The sequence below is a fragment of the Grampus griseus genome (genome assembly GCF_964374135.1).
Source record: "Grampus griseus genome assembly, chromosome: 10".
Lineage (NCBI taxonomy): Eukaryota > Metazoa > Chordata > Mammalia > Artiodactyla > Delphinidae > Grampus > Grampus griseus.
In genome coordinates, this window is record NC_139004.1 from 94,829,619 (window position 1) to 94,854,673 (window position 25,055).

Genomic DNA, 25,055 nt, shown 5'->3' on the forward strand with positions numbered 1-25,055 from the left:
GTGGAGAGTGGTGCTTCAGAGAACGGGCCTGAATGCAGTATTTGACTGTTTTTCCTTTTGGGGGGAGTCCATATCAATAGAGCTTAATAAGAACTACGAGTGAAATTCCTGCTGACTGTGAACTTAATAATGCCCCACTGGGAGTTCGTTAATACCTCAACAGGTACACTGAAGCATTATCTTAATTGCTCATGATACTTCCAAAAATTGCCTTTTACAAGTTTCGTGGAAACTCCCCTCTGGAGCAAGTGTTAGTACATTTTGGATTGCCTTTCTTGGCTGTGCAAATTCCCCAGGAAGCTGGTGGGGCCATGAACCTCATTTACCTTTCCAAAGGTAAGAAGTCCCCAGGTGACTGACTTTGTTATAGCCGCTGCCCTTATAATATAAAGAAGAAGAAGCAGCTCAACACGCATGAAACAAATTTCAGATCTTTCATTTGTTTCTACATACATGAAATGGTTCTACTTTTTAAAATAAATGTTTAGTATTTATTTTTCATGGCAAGTTCATGTTGGAATAGGAGCAACAGTTTGGATTTTTAAAATATTTGCATTACTGTGATCTAGTCCACATCTGGATTTGGATCTTCAGTTATTTTGACAGATGTTGACACTAAGATGATGCCTAAAGGAGTGTGTTTCCAAGCCTGTGGGATCCCTTTGCCTTTAGAGTGATTATGGGATAAAACTAAATTTAGAAGAGTTCTATCTTGCCAACACTTGGAAAGTAAAAGTGCTTCACACCAAGTCTGTCTCGCAGAGTCAGAGTGAACTCTGGGCACTGTGGTGTCTGGTGCTCGGAGTTGTCAGGTCTCAGGCATAGAGGGAAAAAACCCAGAGTGAACAATCCCCTAAGTGACTCCCTAGGTCCCTTTACCTTTGAACCCCGATCCATTGTCAGCTTGTTCTACCTGCCAGTGATGAAGAAGGAAATCCCAGGGAAAAATGTGCCAGGGAAAAGAGAGAGTGACAAAAGTGTTTGCTGCTGTGAGTTCAGCTGCCCCTCAGAGCCCCTCCCAGGGCGGGGATGACTCCCAAGTGCTGTGGGTCCCTCTGGCCACACCAACGCTGTGCAGGAGGGATTCTGTTTCCTTCAGATTACGTCGTTCATTACTTCACCGGCTTACCCTTTTATTCAACAAATAACGATAAGGTTCGTATTCTGTACCCAGTGCAGTGCTGTCCAGTCGTGACAAAATGATGAACAAGGTCAGTACTCTCCAGGAAAGGTGCGAACAATAAACAGATAAACAGATCATTGTATAATGAGAGTTGTGACACTTCTTACCAAAGAAAACTAGTGCTGCAGAAAAACTCATCAGTTGACCACTGCTTTCTAGGGCAAACGTGGGAGAGATTAGGAGGGAGCCTTGAGCACCTCCTAGTGAGTGGTGTGTGCCACTAATTTGGGTCATTCTTTCAGTCCACCTAAAGAATTCAGTCACCACAGTCGCTTGTACTGGTGAGGTACACATCTTGATGACTTGAGAGTTTTTACAGTGTGTAGAAGATGGAAGTTACTTAAATGTCCATTGTGATTTTCTTGAAAGTAGTTTTCCCCTAGCCTGTTTCTCTTCAATTTACAGAAATTCTTAAATATGCATAAATATTTTAAAAGTCCAATTAGAGTGAATTGGGTCTTCCTTTTCCTATTTTAAGGATAATGTATGGATTGGGAAAATGTTACATCTGATGACTTGAAGAATGATGGTTTTATTGCTTTTACTGTTTGCTTTACAGTGCTTAAAAGGTGTCAGGAAAGTTGACTTCTACATAAATTTTATTTTATCTATTTATTTTTTAACATCTTTATTAGAGTATAATTGCTTTACAGTGGTGTGTTAGTTTCTGCTTTATAACAAAGTGAATCAGTATACATATACATATGCTCCCAAATCTCTTCCCTCTTGTGTCTCCCTCCCTCCCACCCTCCCTATCCCACCCCTCTAGGTGGTCACAAAGCACGGAGCTGATCTCCCTGTGCTATGCGGCTGCTTCCCACTAGCTGTCTGTTTTACGTTTGGTAGTGTATATATGTCCATGCCACTCTCTCGCTTTGTCCCAGCTTACCCTTCCCCCTCCCCATATCCTCAAGTCCATTCTCTAGTAGGTCTGCATCTTTATTCCTGACTTGCCCCTAGGTTCTTCATGACCTTTTTTTCCCCTTAGATTCCATATATATGTGTTAGCATATGGTATTTGTTTTTCTCCTTCTGACTTACTTAACTCTGTAAGACAGACTCTAGGTCCATCCACCTCACTACAAATAATTCAATTTCGTTTCTTTTTATGGCTGAGTAATATTCCATTGTATATATGTGCCACATCTTCTTTATCCATTCATCTGTCGATGGACACTTAGGTTGCTTCCATGTCCTGGCTGCTGTAAATAGAGCTGCAATGAACATTGTGGTACATGACTCTTTGAATTATGGTATTCTTAGGGTATACGCCCAGTAGTGGGATTGCTGGGTCGTATTGTAGTTCTATTTTTAGTTTTTTAAGGACGCTCCATACTGTTCTCCATAGTGACTATATCAATTTACATTCCCACCAACAGTGCAAGAGGGTTCCCTTTTCTCCACACCCTCTCCAGCATTTATTGTTTGTAGATATTTTGATGATGGCCATTTTGACTGGTGTGAGATGATATCTCATTGTAGTTTTGATTTGCATTTCTCTAATGATTAATGATGTTGAGCATTCTTTCATGTGTTTGTTGCCAATCTGTATATCTTCTTTGGAGAAATGTCTATTTAGGTCTTCTGCCCATTTTTGGATTGGGTTGTTTGTTTTTTTGATATTGAGCTGCATGAGCTGCTTATAAATTTTGGAGATTACTCCTCTGTCAGTTGCTTCATTTGCAAATATTTTCTGCCATTCTAAGGGTTGTCTTTTGGTGTTGTTTATGGTTTCCTTTGCTGTGCAAAAGCTTTTAAGTTTCATTAGGTCCCATTTGTTTATTTTTGTTTTTATTTCCATTTCTCTAGGAGGTGGGTCAAAAAGGATCTTGCTGTGATTTATGTCATCGAGTGTTCTGCCTATGTTTTCCTCTAAGAGTTTGATAGTGTCTGGCTTTATATTTAGGTCTTTAATCCATTTTGAGTTTATTTTTGTGTATAGTGTTAGGGAGTATTCTAATTTCATTCTTTTACGTGTAGCTGTCCAGTTTTCCCAGCACCACTTATTGAAGAGGCTGTCTTTTCTCCACTGTATATTCTTGCCTCCTTTATCAAAGATAAGGTGACCATATGTGCGTGGATTTATCTCTGGGTTTTCTATCCTGTTCCATTGATTTATATTTCTCTTTTTGTGCCAGTACCATACTGTTTTGATTACCGTAGCTTTGTAGTATAGTCTGAAGTCAGGGGCCCTTATTCCTCCAGCTCCGTTTTTCTTTCTCAAGATTGCTTTGGCTATTCGGGATCTTTTGCATTTCCATACAAATTGTGAAATTTTTCTAGTTCTGTGAAAAATGCCTACATAAATTTTAAATGATAATTTAAAGGTGTGAGATGTTTTTAACCCTATTTGGTGCTCAACATTAGCAAAACCATTTTTGTGTGTTAGGCAAATTTTTTATAAAGAGTAAAGAACAACAAAATACAATGAGATGAGAATTAAGTCCTACAATAAAGATGAAACTTTTTTGGTTTTTAAATTGGGGAAAGGAAGGCTCAAAGGGAGATGGGATATTTATTTTCATGTTGCAGAAGTGTGATTATACTAAATTGTCTTCATCAAAAGATCAGTTCTACACTTCTGAAGGAGACTGGCAAGAGGGTAGAGATTCAATAGCAGAAAAAGAAAGTATAGCTGTGATATCAAGGGGAGTGTGTCAGTTAATCACTAAAGACGACTTATAATAATTTGGTCAGGTTCAGGTACCAGTTATAATACATACTTTCAAATAATTACCCTGTAGACTTAAGCATTAGTTTGAAAACAAGTAACTAAATATACAGGATAATAGTTGATAAGTAACAGAGCATATTTCATAGGTTACATACATTCTTGCTGTTCTTCATCTCCTATTGCTGGGCAGAATTTCCTTATATAGCCGTATTTTTATCTCAGAAATGAAATCCATTTGGTTGTTCGTTTCTTATTCTAGCATCATTATATGCATAATGTACAAATAATTACCCCTGAATATAGGATGTGTGTGTGATCCTAAAGGGACACATGAGTCTTAAGCTGGTAGGTGTTTGTTATTTATAATGGAAGGGATAAACCACTGATAGCAATCATTTCAATGGGTAGTGAGGAAATAAATCTGCTTCACCAGGATCTTCATTACTAAAATTTGGGGCACAGTTTAGGAAATGCATTTGCACTGGAGGCATTTCACAGTCGTGATGTTTACCACAGCCACATAAATGCTAATTTAAGTAGAGGGCTGGATGTATCTTCATTAGCACTTGTTCAAAGGTAGAAAGGGATTTTGGCAGGGAAGGCATCTGTGCAACAGCACAAAGATTTTGCATTTCCACAAGTTGAAATTGATGGAAATGTATTGCCATGCTTGGCTTCTTCCTTTTTTATTTCTTGTAAGAAAAGGTATTTCTCTCCCTCCCTCCGTCCCTCCCTCCTCCTTCCCTTTAATTTTCGTCCAAAGCCTTTATTCAGTTGATATTTTTCACCTAAAATTTATAACCCTTGAACTATAAATGAAACATAGGAAACTCAATCTTTTCACACATTTGTATAAATTTTAATAAGACATTTATATAAAATGTTTTAACAACAGTCTAAGGATGACCTGTAAAATTGCTTTCAGTGGCTCTGTAGTCAGTACTGTGGACAGAACTTGGCCTAGACTACAGTAATCTAGTACCCTTCATTATTTTATGCTTATTGTTCAAAGTTTTAGCAACAATTCAGCAAAATATCATAATTAAGAGTTTAGAAGTTTGCATTAGGCTGTGTCAGGTTTGAGTATTGCTCTGTCTTACAACTTTGTGACCTAAGGCAAGGTCATAGTCTACTTTCAAGTCTCAATTTCTTCTTTTGTAAAATGACTTAATAATAGTATAGTATAGTAAAGTATAGTGAAGACTTTTTACTGTTGGTTAGATAAGGTAATGCATATAAAACTTTTAGTGATAATGATAACCAACAAAGAACTACTATATAGCACAGGGAAATATACTCAGTATTTTGTAATAATCTATAAGGGAAATGAATCTGAAAAGTTTCATATATATATATAACTGAATCACTATGCTGAACACCTGAAACTAAGACAATATTGTAAATCAACTATACTTAAATAAAAATAAATAAATACAATTTAAAACATTAAAAATAAACCCCAAACTTTTAGAATATTCTTGCCACATGTTAAAGAGTTAAATAAATAGTACATATTATTTCTAAAGCAATAATGATAGGAATATGTAAACATTTTCTTAGGACAGTGAGGGAAATGTTTTTGCTAATGTGTCACAGAGAACTTGGGAAGTCAAATGTGGAGAATGCATAAACTTAGTAAGAAAACACACACTTTTCTCTCTTCTGATTGTCGTTACCCCATGTATTAAGTACCCACACTGTCCCAGGCATCATGCTAAGCAATGCACATTTGTTATTCCTGCCCTTCAAAACAATCTTATACTAATTAATAATGTAACCAACTCAGTGAGGTGAAATATTCACCAGAGTAAACTCTAGTGAACAGAAACATGAGGCTTCGATTCCGGATCTTCTCAATACCAAATCCCATTTTATTTCTACTGCACTTCAGTACCCCTGTAATTGAGGAGTTACTCAGGTGCGGACCGTCAGGAGACTTGGAGCCATTCTCAGGGTGGCTTTGGATTTCGAGTCAGGAACGGAGAGCCTGCCCCTGGTGGTCATAGAGCAGAACTGCATCAGGGATGGGCTGCGTGGAAAATGGTGGGTCATCTACCGTCAGGGCAAGACTTGACAGTAATGTTCACATAGAAAGGCTGGTGGAGAAATGAGCTTTACAGAGGTGGTAACCAGCTTTAAACAATGTCAAATGGGTAAACTTGACGCAAACTGCCCTAAAAAGAGAAAAGTAGGTTAATATTGAGTAGAATTATCAGGGCTCAAAGAATTAACTTGAGTGTAGCTTTGACATCTTTGGGGCAAAGAGTTGCACTGTTGGGCTTTGTCTGAGCAAAGATCAAAACTGGCTTTTAGATACATGAGACATCTTTACGCTAAAACAAGGGTAAGTCCTGGGAGAGTTTACAACCAGAATTTTGTAGGAGTTGATCTTTCTTACAGGTAGATAAATCATACCTATCATAGTCTTCTGCATGCTGGTGTTAAGAGAAACAACTGGGGAGCATTCTTTGTAAAAGTAACTAGCTTAGAGATCCTGACGTTAGACCCTACGCCATGCTTCTCATCTATAGCTGCTTCAGGTCTTCTCCTAGAGTATTTGGGATCCTGGGTACATATTTTCTTTTCAAGGTTTCTTTCTACATGCGTAATTTTCTTTAACTAAAATCAGCATGTCAGGACTACTCAGGTAGTGTAATCTGAAATGATCCTGAGAATAAATACTGTGCCCGTCAAGAGGAATAATCTGCTCATTAAATTGTCCTCTTGGAACCAGAGTCCTGCTCTAGGATGATTTGTATAGGCACAAGTTCTAGAACTCCTTGAGACATCTGGTTAATCCCACGTGCAGTAGAGGGTCAGAGAATTCTCTAAAGGCAAAAAAATGGGAATCAGAGGTTCACGTGGCTCCACTCAATCAGGACTGTCAGCTCTCTCTCAGCATCCAAATGAAACTTAAAAAATTTTGAGAAAGGCCCTCCAGAGTGCCAGAAGAGCTGAAATGATGGTGTTGGGGCAGGGAACCCCCTTACTTGGGTCTAAGGGTATTAGTGAGCTATCAATACTTCATAACGTTCTTGTGAAGAGTAAATTAAATAATGCACGCAGCTTACTTAGATATTTCCTCGTAGGTGATCAGCACTCAATCGATGTTAGATGACTAATGACGTCTACCAGTATTCATGAGATGTGTCAACTGAACCAGTCTCTATACACACTCCAGTTAGGCTGTTGTGTCTTTTGTTTCTATTAATGTATAAGAAGTAAAGCATGATTCACAATGTTAGACAGAATGGTTAAAATTATTTTTCCTCCCAACCATCATGCTCTGTGTAATTGCCATTCCATTCCCATTCCTTTCTCCAAGAGGAGAATAAAAGGCCAAAGCATAAAAGTAGATGCTTCTTGTGCTGTTAAGAGGTGGTTGGTTGCATTTAGGTGGTCTACACTTGCATGCTATGTGTGGCAAAACACGCTTCCCCTTTGGAGCTCAAGCCCTGTATTTTAAGTAAATTGTCATAAGTATACATGAATCTCTCACATCCTGATGGTGTGCCCTCATGTGGTGATTTCTTATCTTTTCAGATCCCCCAGATTAGTTATGCATCAACGGCACCCGAGTTAAGTGATGACCGTCGCTATGACTTCTTCTCTCGTGTGGTCCCGCCCGATTCCTTCCAAGCCCAGGCCATGGTAGACATCGTAAAGGCTCTGGGTTGGAATTATGTGTCTACTCTCGCATCGGAAGGAAGTTATGGAGAGAAAGGTGTGGAATCCTTCACGCAGATTTCCAAAGAGGCAGGTAGGAAGAGATTGCAATGATCAAGATGACCCTCTTTGAATGTCTGTGGCTTGTAGAGCTCTTTCAGTCTTTATTAAACAAACACTATTGGTAATCACCCTATCCCTACGCTCGAGTTCCCCCTTGCCTGTGAAGTGAATTTGCAAAGTCTTCATTTAAAATGCTTTGTTGTTCTGGAAGAGAATATTTTCAAAACTATGAAACTGAAATCCCTTTAAGTATTAGTGGAAGAAATGGAGAGAAAAAAATAGGTACTAAAATTGATATCTGACTCTGTGTAATAGATAATAGTGTGGATTGCAGGCTGTATATGGAAACATGAGCAAGTGTGGCTAAATGTGCCTCCTCATGTGTCATTTCTCTCCGCCGGTCTCCAAAATGGAGACAATTGTTTAAATTATGAGAACCCAACCACAGGGACACTTTGCTTTGAAGGGGAATGACACTGAGGGCTCTGAGTGACTTGGCCGAAACAAAATTAAGTAAATTATCCAGGCAGTAGAATGTACTTAGGCAAATAGTCTTTGAAACTTTAGATTCTTTTGAGAAAGACAGTTCTATTAGGTAGCATTTGGAGAAGATTCTTTTATGTATGTTTAATAAGCTCAAAATGGAGGTAATGGGTTCGAATGTTTGGCCAGCTGGCTTCCATCGGGCAGATTTTGAAAAAACGAGACAAAAATCTTCAAACTTAGGAATAATGACAATAAATACACAGGCTTCCCAATATGGAAATATTGGATCTAGTAAGCATATATATATATATTTAAATGCATGCTTGGATATTCCTAAAAAGCTCTTAGGCTAAAGTCTGGTCCTCAGTTTTGATGGTAAGAATATTATCCAACTTGTCATTGCCCAGAATAGTTAACTAACCATAAAGGAAACAAACAAGCAAGGCAATAGAAACAGAGGTTTTTTTCACGAGGAAAGATGTCGTAAATCCTGAAGACATGGCGTTGAGTATTTTGCTTTCAGACTACAGACGTCCTCAGGCATGTAATGCTCCCACATATAGATGGTGTGTCTTTACATGGCTACTGAAATAAGGAAACCCCGACTTGTTTATGAACCTTGTGCTTTTAACTCAGCACCTTATCATGATCTCTAATTTGAAGATTTCATTGGAGGGCTGGGTCAGTCTTGTACTCTTCCTTCTGGCTGAAATACTGTCACTGTTAACACCTTTGACTGCCGAGCTCCTGGTCATTTACAGGGCTTATCCTAAATGCCATTTCTAGGTTCAAGCAAACATGCACACAAAACTTCCTGGATTCTGTCTGCTTGGTCTTGTGTTTCTAGTGGCTCCTCCCACAATAGTCATCACACATTAGCATAATTTGCTGCTGCTGTTGATTTCTGTCTTGTCCCGTAGACTCTAAGAGAGGTGGTGTCGTCTGAGTCACTACTGTAGTTCCAGCTGCTTTGTTTCTAAGGGAAGCGTTTCTGGCATAATTCAGCGAAAAACTTTCTGATTAGGGAAGAAATCTTAACTCTGGCCTTGTGTTTTGCGTACTGTGATTTTTAAGACTCATTAACAACTGAATTCATGAATCTTTAAAGAAAAGTCTAACCACTTTTGATAGCTATGTGTTTGTTTCTTTCTTTTTTTCTTTGACTCCTGCTTTGACCAAAATAATGTGAGAGGCCCGCTTAAAGACGTATCTAAAATATGGGCATAATAGCCAATAGGTAAGACAAGATGAAGAGAAAATATGGGCAAAATAGTAAGATAAAGCTCAGAAATAAAGTTCAGATACCTTCTTGTTCTACATAATTGCTGCAAGTGGATCTCAAATTTAATACTGCACGTTGTACTGGGCAAAGCAAAGGACACTACCCATTTTGTTACAAAAGGTACAGTGTTCAGAAGGTCAGAATCATGTTGATTGTTCAATAAGGACAGGATCAAGACAAATGTTGGCCTTTATAAAAGACTACTCTATAGACAGGTCAGTGGTGAGTTTCGTGAAGTTGTTTATTTCTGGTGTCACTTAGTGAAAACTTAAGATATGAGTCTGCTGTATGACTCTTCAAAAAGGAAAAGTTTGGGTAATGTGGTCTGAGCTCCCCAGCTCATAATTTTAGCTAATCATATCAATTTATTGAAATGACCCAACTCAAAAATAAAATTGTATTATTGTCCGCCATTTTGGATGAAATCCTTCAATCTGAAAGCGTTTGAATTTGGGGATGAATATAACTAAACAGCCAGCTGCCGAAATGCCAGAAAACATTGCGGGTTCAGGTAATGTCTTGCAGTCGGTTCTTCTTCACCTTAAGTATCATGATAGTTGACGTGTATTTATATTAAATTTCTTTGGCACCGTAGCATATGTGCAGTTAATTTAAGTGAATTCACTTGTGTGCTTAACAAACACCCCTGCATTCAACTCCCTACCCATCCCTTCAAAAAAGAGGAAATAAAGAGGAGGGAGAATTATAATTGAAATAGAGTATGGTAAGTTTACTCACTCAGTGTGTGTATTACTTCAAAAAAAAACCTGAGATGGGAAACATGATTCTGTCATTCCTTCAGTGGGTGTCACTTCTATGGGCCTCTCATATTGTGAGCATCTTGCTAACCCAAAGGTGATTCCAGTGTATAGAGGTACATATTCATGTTCCACGATCTCTAAGAAGAATCCAACTACTTCCTCTGGTTTTCAGTCAAAGCAACAGCAATATATTCTAATTCAGAATACAAAGAAAAAGGATTTTTAAAATTTGCCCTTTTGGAATTTCGGGGAAGTATGCATACTTAGGGAATTTTCAAGGGTAATTTTCAATGTTTACTTTTTTCCTTTGCCTGCTGCTTCTAGAACCTTACCCTCAAGAAAGATACAAGCCAAGGTGTATCTGTGGGAGAGGCAGTGTGGCATATACATAAGCAAGCACTGAGGTATCAGAAAGACCTGGATTTGAATAATGGGCTCCATTGCTTTTGTGCTGTACAACTTTTGACACATGATTGAACTTTCCAAGTTCTCAGATTCCTAATATAGAGAATGAGATTAATGATGATCAGGTTGGTAAAAGAAATAAGATCATGTATGGGGAACACAATACCCAGTGGCACCTAATTCTTAGTGTTCCTCACTAGTTTCCTATAAATCAGTAGCATTTTTGCTTGAGTTTCAAAAGTTTGAAAATAACTAGTGATAGATAACATTTGCCTTTAGTTATAACTCAAAGGTTATTTTATATATATATATATATATAATTATATATATATAAATATACATATATATATAAAATTATATAGAATAGCTGAGTTGCTATTCTTTTTCTTAATTTGAATGATATTTATCTATTTTGGGGTTTTTTTGTTTTGGGGATGTACGTTTATTCCTTTTTACATTTAATTTAATTTTTTTATGCAGCAGGTTCTTATTATCTATTTTATACGTATTAGTGTATATATTGTCAATCCCAATCTCCCAATTCATCCCACCACCCCCCCACACCCCTGCTTTCCCCCCTTGGTGTCCATATGTTCTCTACATCTGTGTCTCTATTTCTGCCTTGCAAATTGGTTTATCTGTACCATTTTTCTAGATTCCACATATACACGTTAATATACAATATTTGTTTTTCTCTTTCTAACTTACTTCACTCTGTAGGACAGTCTCTAGGTCCATCCACATCCCTACAAATGACCCAATTTTGCTCCTTTTTATGGCTGAGTAATATTCCATTGTATATATGTACCACATCTTCTTTATCCATTCATCTGTCGATGGGCATTTAGGTTGCTTCCATGACCTGGCTATTGTAAATAGTGTTGAAATGAACATTGGGGTGCACGTGTCTTTTTGAGTTATGGTTGCTCTTCTTACTAATATGCTTCCATCATATAAGAAGCATAACAAGAAAAGGAAGTGAGCTATTCAAGTTGTCCTATGTATGTGGTGTGTGTGTGTGAGGGTAGGGGGAGAGCACGAACATAAGCTCGATGTTGTTTCTTTGTTCTGCTGGAAGGTTCCAAGGAGTTACTTCCATTCTTTCTAAACAGTTTGATTTTGAAGATTGTGGTTCTTCTTCTTTATAAATGTCTGTAAGAGTTTCACTCTGTGAAAATGCTTTAGTTCCAAAGTTTAGACCTAAGTCCTGAACCAAAGGCTGCTTGTAAAACTGGAGCCTCAAAGATCTCCACCACGCATAGAACATGGGGTGCACGCTCCTTTGTCAGACTCTGATAGAACAAATCAAGACAAGGATGTCAGAAAAAGAAGCCATCCTTCAGCAGGGGGCCATCTAAATTGTCTGGGACATGAAGGCCTACATACAGTTCCTCTAAGCTGTCAGAAAACCTCAATAATTTTCGTCTCATGTATAGTCATGAGATATTTAAATATGCATGGCTGCTGCTCCTTGTTGAACTTTCAGAAAGGACTGTAACATGATTTTCTCAGATGATGGGATATTTGTAGAACAGTTATATTTGCATAAATCGCCCTGGATGTTTGAATGGATGCACATGCAGTATCGACAAAAGCAATTTATTGATTAGTATCACAGACAATGAGAGACGATTCACTCCCGATGTGCTTTAAAATTCATGTCAACATAATAAACTAAATAGCGTAACTTAGACATAAAGACTCCTTTTTCTAAGTAAGGGGCAAAGGAAACGCTTATGATATCATAAGTCACTAATATAGTCCAGATCATTTGAACTAAATTTGAGTCAAGGTTTACAAGAGTAAGGACATCACATACAACTCTTCTAGTCTGCCAGACAATTTTCAGGAGAATCCCATGACCACTGCTTCACAATATGACAAAAATAGTCATGATTTGTTACTGCCATGGTGTTGTGAGACATATCAACTGTTCAAAACCAGAAAAAATGTTTGAGCTATCTTTTAGTATTTCATGCCGATCACTTAATACAGTTATTTCAGTTAGTCTCATCATTAGTCAGGTAAACTCTAGAACTTCTTTTTATTTAATATTTTATCTTGACCTAGAATATTCTTACCTAGCATAACTAGGTGAAGATTTGACTATTAGTAACTATTGTTCAGTCCTCCGTTTTTCCTAGACCTTAGGAACTAGTTGGATTTGTTCATTACAGGATTCTGTTCTGATTAGAGGATTCTTTGCTCCTCCTTGCTTCACAGATGCAGTGCTCTCTTTCGTTGGGTTGTTGTCAGCCTTCCGCACCTGACTGTAACCTCTGTGAGGTCAAGGACTTTGCCTTGGGACCCTATAATCTAGCCTAACTTTTGGCCTTTACAAGGCATTCAGCAAATATTTGTTAAAGGAAAGAGGAAAGGAAGGAACAGTTGTATTTTTCCCTTTGCCTTTTAGGGAGAAAAAGGCATGTAGAGGGAGGACGTATGATACATAATTTTGAGGATATATAATTCTGTGACTTATGGGTCACAAAAATTGTATCCTAGATCTGTTTGCTCTGGTATGTCACAGTTACCCCTGCCCTAAATCTGCTTTATTCTTCCCTGTTACTGTCCCCACACAAAATTTACAGCGGTGTGATGCAACAAGGCTATAATTCCCAATACCCCCATCTATGTATCTATGTTAGATCTGAGGATTTTCCAGTTTGTTTGTTTGTTTTTTTTTTGCCTTTGTCTATATCATGGTGAATATAGAAAATTCTGAGACCTTTTAATGTCTGGTTGGAGTGTTTCCTTAATGAACTATTCAGCGGTCCCAGCTTAAATACAGGTGTTGAATAAGGACTTAATTTCAAAATACAAAATCACAAGCATTCTCATAGTATCATCTATTTTCAGTTGTGCTTAAAACGAAACTGTAAGTTCCTCAAGAAGAAGCTTTGTTATTTTATTTTAATTTCTGGACCCTCAGTGGTTAGCACCACGTTTTAGATTTTAACCCGTACTGGATCTTTTAGCACATCTTGAGAATGTCCCCTCATCCCCATTATCTGTGCAGTTACTTTAGTTCTGGGCTCCACTTTATTCACCGTGATTCACAGCTACAGTTACTCATGCCTCCAGATTAGCTCCTCCAATATAGCATCCATTTTACTAAAATGATCAACTTACTAAAATACAAATACAGCCATTCTTTTATCTGTTCCTGGCTTCCCTTACCCCAGAGGATTGAGTAAAACGTGTATAGCCTGGCCTATAGGTCCTTTTTGACCTGGTGTCTGATTTAATCACCCATCTCACTCCACACTAGGCCTGCCATCTTTAATTCCCACCTCAAGTCCCCATACACACACTCCTTGCCCCACCACAGTCACACTTCCGTGGGTTTCAGGATATTCTGTGCCTTTGCTAACGCTTGGCTTTCTGTGTGGATTACCAGCTAACTACAGTCTATTTCTCCAAAACATAACTCCTTGGGAGTAAAAGGTTAGCCCTGCCTTAGTCTTCCTTCATGGTCCTGTTTTGGATCACAGTGTGTACATTCGTCTTTTTAAATAGCACAGCACCTTAAAGTACCTCTCCATGAATAAATTCATGGAGAATGACCAATCGATCAAGTCTTGATGAGAGAATGAGGCTGCATATCATGCCTAAGAGGCCAGATACTCATGTCCCCAGCGTCCTTCAAAGCTAGGGCACAGCCATGTCACCCAGTCTCGGCTAATCAGACACACCCAGACATACCCACCACAGATGGATCAAGACCTAGGGACACAAAGAAGCAGGGGCAATGGAAAACCCATCTTGTTGACAGCAGCAGCAGTAACATCCATGCTCCAGGGGTAGATGTGTTCTCTAGCATGAAATGGCAGCAGTAGTATAATCTCCAGCTTCCCATTTCCAAGAGCGGCAGCAGCAGTGCCCCAGCTAACCTGGTTCTGTGGTACTGTTTTAGCTTTGGTTCTGACAGCCCAGTCATCCTTTGTTTCCATTCATTTTGTAACTTTGGTTCCCTGGTCTCCCCGGTGATTCTGCAGATTATGCAAAATAATTTAAATAAATGTTTTTCTACTTAATCTAGAGAGATTTTACTTCAGACGTTTGGCTTTTACCTTCATTAATGTAATTGAAGAGTGTTGCTTCTATGAGTTCCATAACACCTTGTGCGTAACTGTCACGGAATTTGTTGCATGTTATTGTGATCATTGTAATCTGTCTCATCGTCTCCCATGTGAATGTGAGCTTATTTTTATTTTCTTCTTCCTTTTTAATTGAGGTGTAATTGACATACAGCACTGTGTAAGTTTTAGGTGTACAGCATGAAGATTTGACTTACAAGCATCATGAAATGATTAGCACAGTCAGTTTAGTGACCATCCATCATCTCACATAGATACAGAATTAAAGAAAAAGAAAAAAAATTGTTGTGATGAAAACGCTTAGGATCTGCTCTCTTATCAACTCTCATATACAACATACAGCAGTTATGTATTTTATCACTGAAAGTTTGTACCTTTTGTCTGCCTTCATTCAGTTCTCCCTCCCTCCACCCCTTGCCTCTGGTAACCACAAGTTTGACCTGTTTTTCTATGAGTTTGTTTGTTTTTGAAGTAGACTTGACCTACAACACTATGTCAGTTCCTGTCACACAATGTAGTGATTCAGTATTTCTATACATTTCAAAATGTTCACCATGATAAATCTAGTTACATAGAGTATGTCACCATACAACAATATTACACAGTTACTGACTATATTCCCCACACTGTACATTTCATATCCATGACTCATTTATTTTAGAATGTAGGTTTATTGAGGGCAGGAATTATGTTGTATTTGACTTTCTAAACTCGAGGATAATGTCCAACAAAGACTAGGCTCAATAAATGCACACTGAATTTAAAAATACTCTACTAGTAACATAAGAGGTGATGACTCCAAGTTTGTAGTAGGTACAGTAAAACTGTTGGAAGATTTCCCAATTTTGGTTTTCTAGTTATCATTAATTGGCTATAATAAACTGACATTATAGAAGAAAAATAGGAAAAGAAATTTGGTGATATGCCTACACTCATACATTGAATATCTGAGTACTTTCTTTGGGTAAGATACTCTTCCAGGATAAAAATAAGTAATAATTATAGTAGTAACAACCAAAAGACAAGAAAAAAGATCTGCTTTCTAAGACTAGAAATACGTAAGTAGAGCAGTGAACACGGCCTTATTGGGGCATGCTGCAAAGGAGAACTCTGGAAGAAGATGCTTAGCTAAGCGGCGAAGGTAAGTAGAAGTTAGCAGACACGGCTGCCCTAAATAGGGTGGTGAATGACATTTTAGGAAAAGAGTCATGTTAAAAACGCCAAATAAAGTTGTTTAATGGTATTTAACTTTTTAAATGGTATAAGAGAAATAGCATCACTTTGAAAAAATTTTGACTGAAATTACTAGATGGAAAGTGCTCTTCGACCCAACATAAGAAGTATTGCAGAATCTGCTTTGGCTTTTGGGCTGAGAACTTGTGGTTCTGGCCCTAACTTACAGTAGCTGACTGGGAGCTAGCATCCTGCTGCTGTGGTTTGCAAAGTCATCATGTATTTATTGAGAAAAATAGTCTCCCTTGATTTAGAGAATCCCCAGATGCATGTCACCCTGATGGCAAAGATGGGCTTCCTCTAGGCAGTAGAACGTCATTGTTGAAGTGGGACTAACATGGATGATAAATGAGTGTTTTTGCTGCATGGAGGCATAGACAGTGAAAAAGCGTATCTTAGCAGCTCCTCCTCATCTCTTCCACTTACCTTCACTGCACCCGAGCAATGTGGAGGCATGCGAAAAGATCTGAAGATAAAATGAACCCCTCCTTTATTCATTGACTTGGGTCTGGTTACCATATGTTGCATGTGCTAAGGAGGAAAAGGACTTGGGATTCTGGCATTGAAGTTAAAGGTTTAGTGAAAAGGAACATAGGTCATCTTTTAAGATTGGAGTAGAGGCTTAGATACAGAAAATTCTTTTGAACAATAGAATTTCTTGGTCAGTTGAGTAGAGGGGAAGAGAATCATTGTTCTGGGGTAGCTTACTGCAGAAAGTAACCATGCTTTTGTAATAGTTATCATTATACCACTAAACTTTACAGGCCAGAAAGTTTGATTTATTCTCCCTGTTTAATTGACACTGCATTTAGCCTTCGAGTCAACCTTTCTTTTCCCAGGGTTTACAAAAATGTTCATTGGGAAAGACTCCCGGTTTTGAATCTCATAGGTTTTGATAAATGTCAGCAAAAGAGGTAAAGTATTGGAAGAGTATTAGTTAGCTTATAGAACAGGAGGGAACTATATAAAGCCTAAGTTTAAGTGCTTATGGGGCCTACCTATGTTTTGCTTGTGGGAAAGTAGGACACCTTGATTTTGAGTCCCGCTAAGCCTGTGCACAGTGAGGAAGAGTTATTTCCCAATGTCATTTCAGTGATCTAACTAAAAGGTGGGGTGGTCACCGTCTAAAAAGATGCTGCCTTTTGGGTTGCCTTTGCCAGAGTGTTCCACTCCACTGGAACAGGCAAGTATAGGCACCCACAGAGAAAAATGCAGTGCTCATCAGAACAGAGGCAAGGAGGTAGGCCCTGGAATTAGTCAAATGGATAGGTCTGAAAAATAGAAGGCCACTCCAGTCCAAGAAACATTAAATTAATACAAGTTTCCTTGGAAAATATCTATTTACTGGAGCTCAACTCTTTCCTAAATTATTTTGTATTTTGAACAACTCCACGCGTGTAAATGTAGCCCTTTTGAGACCTGCACAGAGGGATCTGTTTACCTTTTATTTGGCAAACGGATCCCTGCTGTTAAACCTTTCAAGAGATTACAGGAAATTCTACAAAGCCCCACATCGATTGCATTAGCGCTCCCCAGGCAAACTGAAGGACAGCTGGATGATCAAGATCTCTGGCAGTAGTAGTAGCCGTCCTAGAGTACCGTGTTAGCTGACTGAGACACTTGACCTTGTGTAGCTCCAAATGTGCCTTTTCCCAGTCCTTCACATTTCTTGTTCCTCTTTTGGCTGGATGTCATAAATAGCAAGCACTTAAAACATATTGCCAATAATGATTAGATGGCATTATTCCATTGCATTAATATTTTAGAGGTGGTACTATTTATCAAGCAAGCTCCTGTTTAGGTAGATATGACTGGGATGTCCTCACACTCTACAAGCCATAGTAGTAGGATGACCCTCTGAGAAACTAGCATATATGTTACAATGTAGGCTTTTACATACAAGGGGAAACATTAAAAGTGAAGTCATCATAATAATGATGAAGGTCTCAAGAGAAAAATTCAAGGCATGTATTTAGAAGAGCTTAAAAATAAATGATGTCTTTATGACATCATTATTTAATGATGTCTAAATAAATTGTCTTTCTCTGACTTATTTCACTTAGCATAATGCCTCCAAGTTCCATCCATGTTGTTGCAAATGGCAGGATTTCCTTCTTTCTCATGATGGAGTAGTAGCCCATTGTGTGTATGTGTGTATATACCGCATTTTCTTTATTCATCCATCCCTATATGGACATTTAGGTTTTTTCTTTATGTTAGCTCTTGTGAATACTGCTGCAGTAAACATGGGAGTGCAGATATCTCTTGGAGATCCTGATTTTATTTCCTTTGAATATATATCCAGAAATGTAATTGCTGGATCATATGGTAGTTCTATTTTTAATTTCTTGGGGAACATTCATACTGTTTCCCACAGTGGCTCTACCAGTTATATTCCCACCAACAGTGCATGGGGGTTCCTTTTTTACCACATCCCTGCCAACATTTGTTATCTCTTGTCTTTTTTTTTTTTTTTTGCGGTACGCGGGCCTCTCACTGTTATGGCCTCTCCCGTTGCAGAGCACAGGCTCCGGACGCGCAGGCTCAGTGGCCATGGCTTACGGGCCCAGCTGCTGTGTGCCATGTGGGGTCTTCCCTGACCGGGGCACGAACCCGTGTCCCCTGCATCGGCAGGCGGACTCTCAACCACTGTGCCACCAGGGAAGCCCATCTCTTGTCTTTTTGATGATAGCCATTCTAAAAGATGTGCAGTGGTATCTCATCATGGTTTTAATTTGAATTTCCCTGATGATTAGTGATGTTGAGCATCGTTTCATGTACCTGTTGGCCATTTGTATATCTTCTTTGGAAAAATGACCATTCAGCTCCTCTACCCATATTTTATTTTTTTAATTTTTTTATTTTTTGCGGTACGCAGGCTTCTCACTGCTGTGGTATCTCCCGTTGTGGAGCACAGGCTCCAGACGCGCAGGCTCAGCGGCCATGGCTCACGGGCCCAGCCGCTCCGCGGGATGTCGGATCCTCCCAGACCGGGGCACGAATCCGCGTCCCCTGCATCAGCAGGCGGACTCTCAACCACTGCACCAGCAGGGAAGCCCTCCTCTACCCATATTTTAATCAGACTGTTTTTTTTTCCCCTTGGTCTGTATTTTTGCTATTGAGTTATATGAGTTTCACGTATATTTTAGATATTAACCCTGATCAGATATATGATTTCAAAATACTGTCTCCCATTCTGTAGATTGCCATTTCATTTTGTTGATTATTTCTTTTGCTGTGCAGAAACTTTTTAGTTTGATATAATTAACTTATTTATTTTGGCTTTTGTTGCTTGTGCTTTTTGATGTCATACCCAAAAAATTGTTCTCAAAGACCAATATCGAGGACCATTTTCCCTGTTTTCTTCTGGGAATTTTACAGTTTCAAGTCTTCTGTTTAATCTGCTCAAGTTCAATTTTGTGAGTGGCGTAAGACAAAGTCCATTTCATTTTTCTGCATTGATTATCCAATTTCCCAATACCATTTGTTGAAGAAATTATCCTTTCCCCATTAAGTATTCTTGGCTTTCTTGTCAAATACTATTGACCATATAGGCAAGGGTTTATTTCTGGGCTCTCGATTCTCTTCTTTTGATCTATGTGTCTGTTTTTATGCCAGTACCATACAGTTTTGATTACTATAGCTTTGTAATACAGCTTGATATCTGAAATATCATGACTCCAGCTTTGTTATTCTTTCTCAGGATTGCTTACGCTATTAGGGGTCTTTGTAGCTCCATACAAATTTTAGAATTTTTCTCATTTCTGTGAAAATTGCCACAGAATTGTGATAGGGATTGTATTGAATGTCTGTCTAGGGTTTGGGTAGTATGGACATTTTAACAATATTAATTATTCTGAGTCATTAACATGAGCTGTGTTTCCATTTATTCATGTCTTCATTAATTTCTTTCAAAGTCTCAGTTTTCAGCGTACAGAACTTTCATCTCTGATTAAATTTATTCCTAAGTATTTTATTGTTTTTGATACTATTGTGAATGGGATTGCTTTCCTTATTTGTTTTTCAGATGTTCTGTTGTTTATGTACAGAAATACAACTGATTTCTGTAGGTTGATTTCGTATCCTGCAAATTACAGGATTGGTTTTTTAGTTCTATCAGTTTTTTTGTGGGGTATTTAGGATTTTCCATATATAAAATTATGGCATCTGTAAACAAAGACAGTTGTACTTCTTCTGTTTCAATTTGGATGCCTTTGTTTCTTTTTCTTCCTTGATTGCTCTAGTTAGAATTTCCAGTAATTTAAGAGTAACATACTAAATAGGAGTGGTGAGAGTAGGCACATTTGTCTCATTCCTGATCTTAGAGGAAAAGCTTTCCGTCTTTCACTGTTGAGTATGATGTTAGCTGTGGGCTGATGATACATGGCCATTATTTGGTTGAGGCATATTCCTTCTATACCCAATTTGTTTTTTGTTTTTTTTATCATGAAAGAACCCAGTATTTTTTCAGATGCTTTTTTTTTTTTTGTATCTGTTGAGGTGATCATATGATTTTTATCTTTTATTCTAGTGATGTAGTGCGTCACATTTATTAATTAGTGCATGTTGAACCATTTTGCTATCCCAGGGAAAAATCCTACCTGGTGTATATTCCTTTTAATGTGCTGTTGAATTCAGCTTGTCAGTACAGTTTACTTTTGAACAATGTGAGGTTTAGAGGTGTCAGGGTTTAGAGGTGTCTACTCTCTAAAAAAGTAAAATAAAAAGTAAATTCCCCAGAGGTCTAGTGGTTGAGACTGTGCACTTTCACTGCCAAGGATATGGGTTCAGTCCCTGCTTGAGGAACTAAGATCCTGCAAGCTGTGTGGCATGGCCAAATTAAATAAATAAATAACTTTTAAAATAATAAAAAATAAAATAGAGGTGTCTACTCTCCACACAATCGAAAATCCACATAAAACTTTACAGCTGGTCCTCCCTGTATGCGGTTCCTGAACTGCACATTCAACCAACCACAGGTCATGTGTTACTATAGTATGTGTTTGGGGAAAAAAAAAAACATCTGTAAGTGGACCCACACAGTTCAAGCTCATGTTGTTCCAGGGGCAACTGTATTTTGTTGAGAATTTTTCATTCTATAGCCATCAGGGTTATTGGCCTCTGGTTTTCTTTTCTTGTAATATCCTTATTTTGCTTTGGTATCAGAGTAATGCTGGCCTCATGAAATGAGTTTGGGAGTGTTCCCTCCTCTTCAGTTTTAAAGGAATTTGACAGGAATTGGTATTAATTCTTCATTAAAGCTTTCGTAGAATTCACCAAGGAAACCATCTGATCCTGACTTCTTTTGGTTGGGTGATTTTTGATCACTGGCAATCTCCTTACTTGTTATGGTATGTTCAGATTTTCTATTTCTTCATGATGCAGTCTCGGTGGGTTTTATGTTTCTAGAAATTTATCCATTTCTTCTAGATTATCCAATTTCATGGTGAATTCTTATTCATAATAGTCTCTAATGATCTTTATTACTTCTGTGTTACCAGTTTTAATGTCTTTTCTTTCACATCTGATTTTATTTATTTGATTCTTCTTTTTTCCTTAGTTTTCTGGCTAAAGGTTTGTCAGTTTTGTTTATCTTTTTTAAAAAATACCATTTAGTTTTTTTTTTTTTTTTTTTTTTTGCGGTATGTGGGCCTCTCACTGTTGTGGTCCTTCCCATTTGTGGAGCACAGGCTCTGGACGCGCAGGCTCAACGGCCATGGCTCACAGGCCCAGCCACTCCATGGCATGTGGGATCTTCCCAGACCAGGGCACGAACCCGTGTCCCCTGCATCAGCAGGCGGACTCTCAACCACTGCGCCACCAGGGAAGCCCACCATTTAGTTTTGTCAATCTTTCTGTTGTTTTTCTGGTCTCTAGATCATTATTTCTGCACTAATCTTTGTTATTTACTTTCCTCTTCTAACTTGGGGCTTAGTTTGTTCTTTTCCTAGTTCTTTGAGGTGTAAAGATATGTTGTTTATTTGAGGTCTTTCTTTTTATATAAATGTAGACATTTATTGCTATAAAATTCCCACTGAGGGGGCTTCCCTGGTGGCACAGTGGTTGAGAGTCCGCCTGCTGATGCAGGGGGCACGGGTTCGTGCCCCGGTCCGGGAGGATCCCGCGTGCCGCAGAGCGGCTGGGCCCATGAGCTGTGGCCGCTGGGCCTGCGCATCCGGAGCCTGTGATCCTCAGTGGGAGAGGCCGCAGCAGTGAGAGGACTGTGTACCGCAAAAAAAAAAAAAAATCCCACTGAGAACTTCTTGTGCTGCATTCCAAACAGTTTGGTATGCATGTTTTTTTTTGATTTCCCTTTGATTTCTTCTTTGACCCATTTGTTGTTCAGGAGTGTGTTGTTTAATCTCCACATACTGTGAAATATCCAGTTTTCCTCCTGTTATTGATTTCTAATTTCAGACCACTGTGATTGAAAAAGATACTAAAAGATACTTGGTATGATTTCAGTCTTCTTCAATTTGCTAAGGCTTGTTTTGTGACCTATCATATGATCTGTCCTGGAGAATGGTCAGTGTACTCTGGAGAAAACTGTGTGTTCTGTTACTGTTGAGAAGAATGTTCTGTATATGTCTGTTAGGGCCATTTGGTCTAAAGTATGGTTCAAGTTTAACATTTCCTTATTTATTTTCTGTCTGGATGATCTATCCATTATTGAAAGTGGGGTATTGAAGTCTCCTGCTATTATTGTATTATTTATTTCTTCCTTCAGATCTGTTAGTATTTGCTCAACATATTTAGGTGCTCTGATGTTGGATCCATATATATTTATTATTGACATATCTTCTTGATGAATTGAATTGACCTATTTATCAGTATCTATGGCCTTTTTTGTCTCTTGTGTAGTTGTTGTTGTTGTTATTAATGCAGGCTTAATTCCCGTGGATAGAAGTGGAAAGGCTGCTACTGGTAAAAATTACTCATCAGAATTTAGGGACTCAGTGTCCTCAGCCCTATCAATTTCTTACCAAATGTCTGTATTCCAACTTCCAGGATTCTGTTCCTTCCAAATAAATGCCCTTGTTTTAACCGTAAATAGCCTTTGAAGCAAGGTGTTATAGTTTTTGGCTTAAAGTCGGTCATGTCTGATATAACACACCTCTGTTCTCTTTTGATTTCCACTTGCATGGAATATTTTTTTTTTCATCCCTTCCTTTTGACCCTATGTGTGTTCTTAAAACTGACATGAGTCATGTATAGTTGAGTCTTGTGGGTTGTTTTTTTAATCTATCCAGTGACTCTATGCCTTTTGATTAGATGATTTCATCTATTCACATTAATACTAATTATTGATAGGTAAGGACTACTAATGTCATTTTATTAATTGTTTTCTGAGTGGTTTGTAGTTCTCTCATTCCTTTCTCCCTCTCCTTCCGTCTTCCTTTGTGATTTTGGTGATTTTCCATAGTACGCGTTGATTCCTTTATCTTTTGTTTATCTACCATAGGTTTTGCTTTTGTGGCTATCATGAGGTTTACATAAAACATCTTATAAATATAATAGTCTTTTTAGGCTGGTAACAACACAACTTTAATTGCATACAAAACTCTACCTTTTTACTCCCCCACCCTTTTATATTTTTGATATCACAGTTTACCTATTTTTATATCATGTATTTATTAACCTACTATTGTAGCTATAGGTATTAAATACTTATTAATTTTAACCTTTATACTAAAGTTAAGTGTTTAAAACACCACCACATTACAGTATTAAGTATTCTGAACTTGACTCCATACTTGAATTTGATTACATACTTACCTTTACTAGTATGTTATATATTTTTATACATTTTCATGTTACTAATTAGCTTCCTTTCATTTTAGGTTGAAGAACTCCTTTCTGCATTTCTTGTAAGGCAGGTCTAATGGTTATGTACTCCCTTAGATTTTGTTTATCTAGGAAAGTCTTTATCTCTTCCTTATTTCTGAAGGACAGTTTTGCTGGGTAGAATGTTTTTAGTCTCATTTTTTTTCTCTCACCACTTTAAATCGATCCTTCCAATCTCTCCTGCCCTTTACAATTTCTGCTAAAAAATACAGTGATAATCGTATGGGGGTTTTCTTGTAAGTTACAAGCTTTTTTCTCTTGCTGTCTTTAAGATTCTTTCTTTGATTTGATTTTTGACAGTTTTATCATAAAGTGTCTTGGAGAAGAGATCTTTGAGTTGAATCATTTGGCAACCTATAAGCTTCATGAACTTGGATATCCAAATCACTTCCCAGATTTGGGAAGTTGTCAGTCATTATTTTTGAAAAAAACTTTGTACCCTTTTCTCCATCTTTTATCCTTCTGACACTCCAATAATTCACATATTGCTTCTTTTGGTGGTATCTGGTAGGTCACATATCCTTTCCTCTTTCTTATTTTTGTTGTTGTTGTTGTTCTCCTCTAACTGGGTAACTTCACAGTTTCTGTCTTCTAATCTGTAGATCCTTGTTTCTGCTTGATTCATTCTGCTGTTGATGTTCTCTATTGCATTTTAAAATTTCATTCATTATATTCTTTAGCTTTAGCATTTATTTGGTTCTTTCTTAAGATTTCTCTTTGCTAAACTTCTCATTTTGTTTCTGTGTTGTTTTTTCTGACTTCATCAAATTGTCTGTGTTTTCTTGTACCTCACTGATCTTCCTCGAAAGAGCTATTGTGAATTCTTTATTGGATGAATTGTAGATCTCCATGACTATGGGATTGGCTATTGGAAGATTATTGTGATCCTTCGGTAGTGTCATCTTTCCTTTATTTTTTATGTTTCTTGAAGTCTTACAGTGTTGTATTTGCATTTGATGTTGTAGTCACCTCCTCTGGCCATTACTAACTGACTTCAGGAGAGAAGTAACTTCCATCAGTCATGATAGGAAGTCTGAGACTTTCTTGGTCCTTCTGTGAATATCCCTGCTCCATGCTTCTTGCTCCCTCTTGTGGCAGAATTCTTAAGCTTATATGTCTTTTCTAGTCCTTCAACACACCAAGCTGGGTGCTGGCAGACTCCCTTTTGCTTTCCCAAGGGTGGAGCTAAAGCTCAAGTTTGTGGTCTCTCCCTGATCCACAGATTTTTATTGGCTTTGCACACACAAGTTCACTAGATGTCTGCCAAAGCTCATGCTTGCCATCATCAGGGGCACAAATAGACAGCCAGTCACAGTTTGGGGTGTGAGGGTGAGGTACATGTAGTGCAGGGGGGCCT

At 38.1% G+C, this 25,055-nt stretch overlaps 1 protein-coding gene across 2 annotated transcripts in view; it reads left to right on the plus strand.

Moving 5' to 3' along the window:
- Window positions 1–25,055, plus strand: part of GRM7 (glutamate metabotropic receptor 7) — a gene marked incomplete at both ends in the record, with an annotated part of 839,503 nt that overhangs the window by 269,883 nt on the left and 544,565 nt on the right. For both annotated transcript variants that reach the window (XM_082664306.1, XM_082664305.1), the window contains one exon: window positions 7,401–7,617. In XM_082664306.1, coding sequence (XP_082520432.1) covers window positions 7,401–7,617 — 217 coding nt within the window. The remainder of the gene's footprint in view (window positions 1–7,400; window positions 7,618–25,055) is intronic.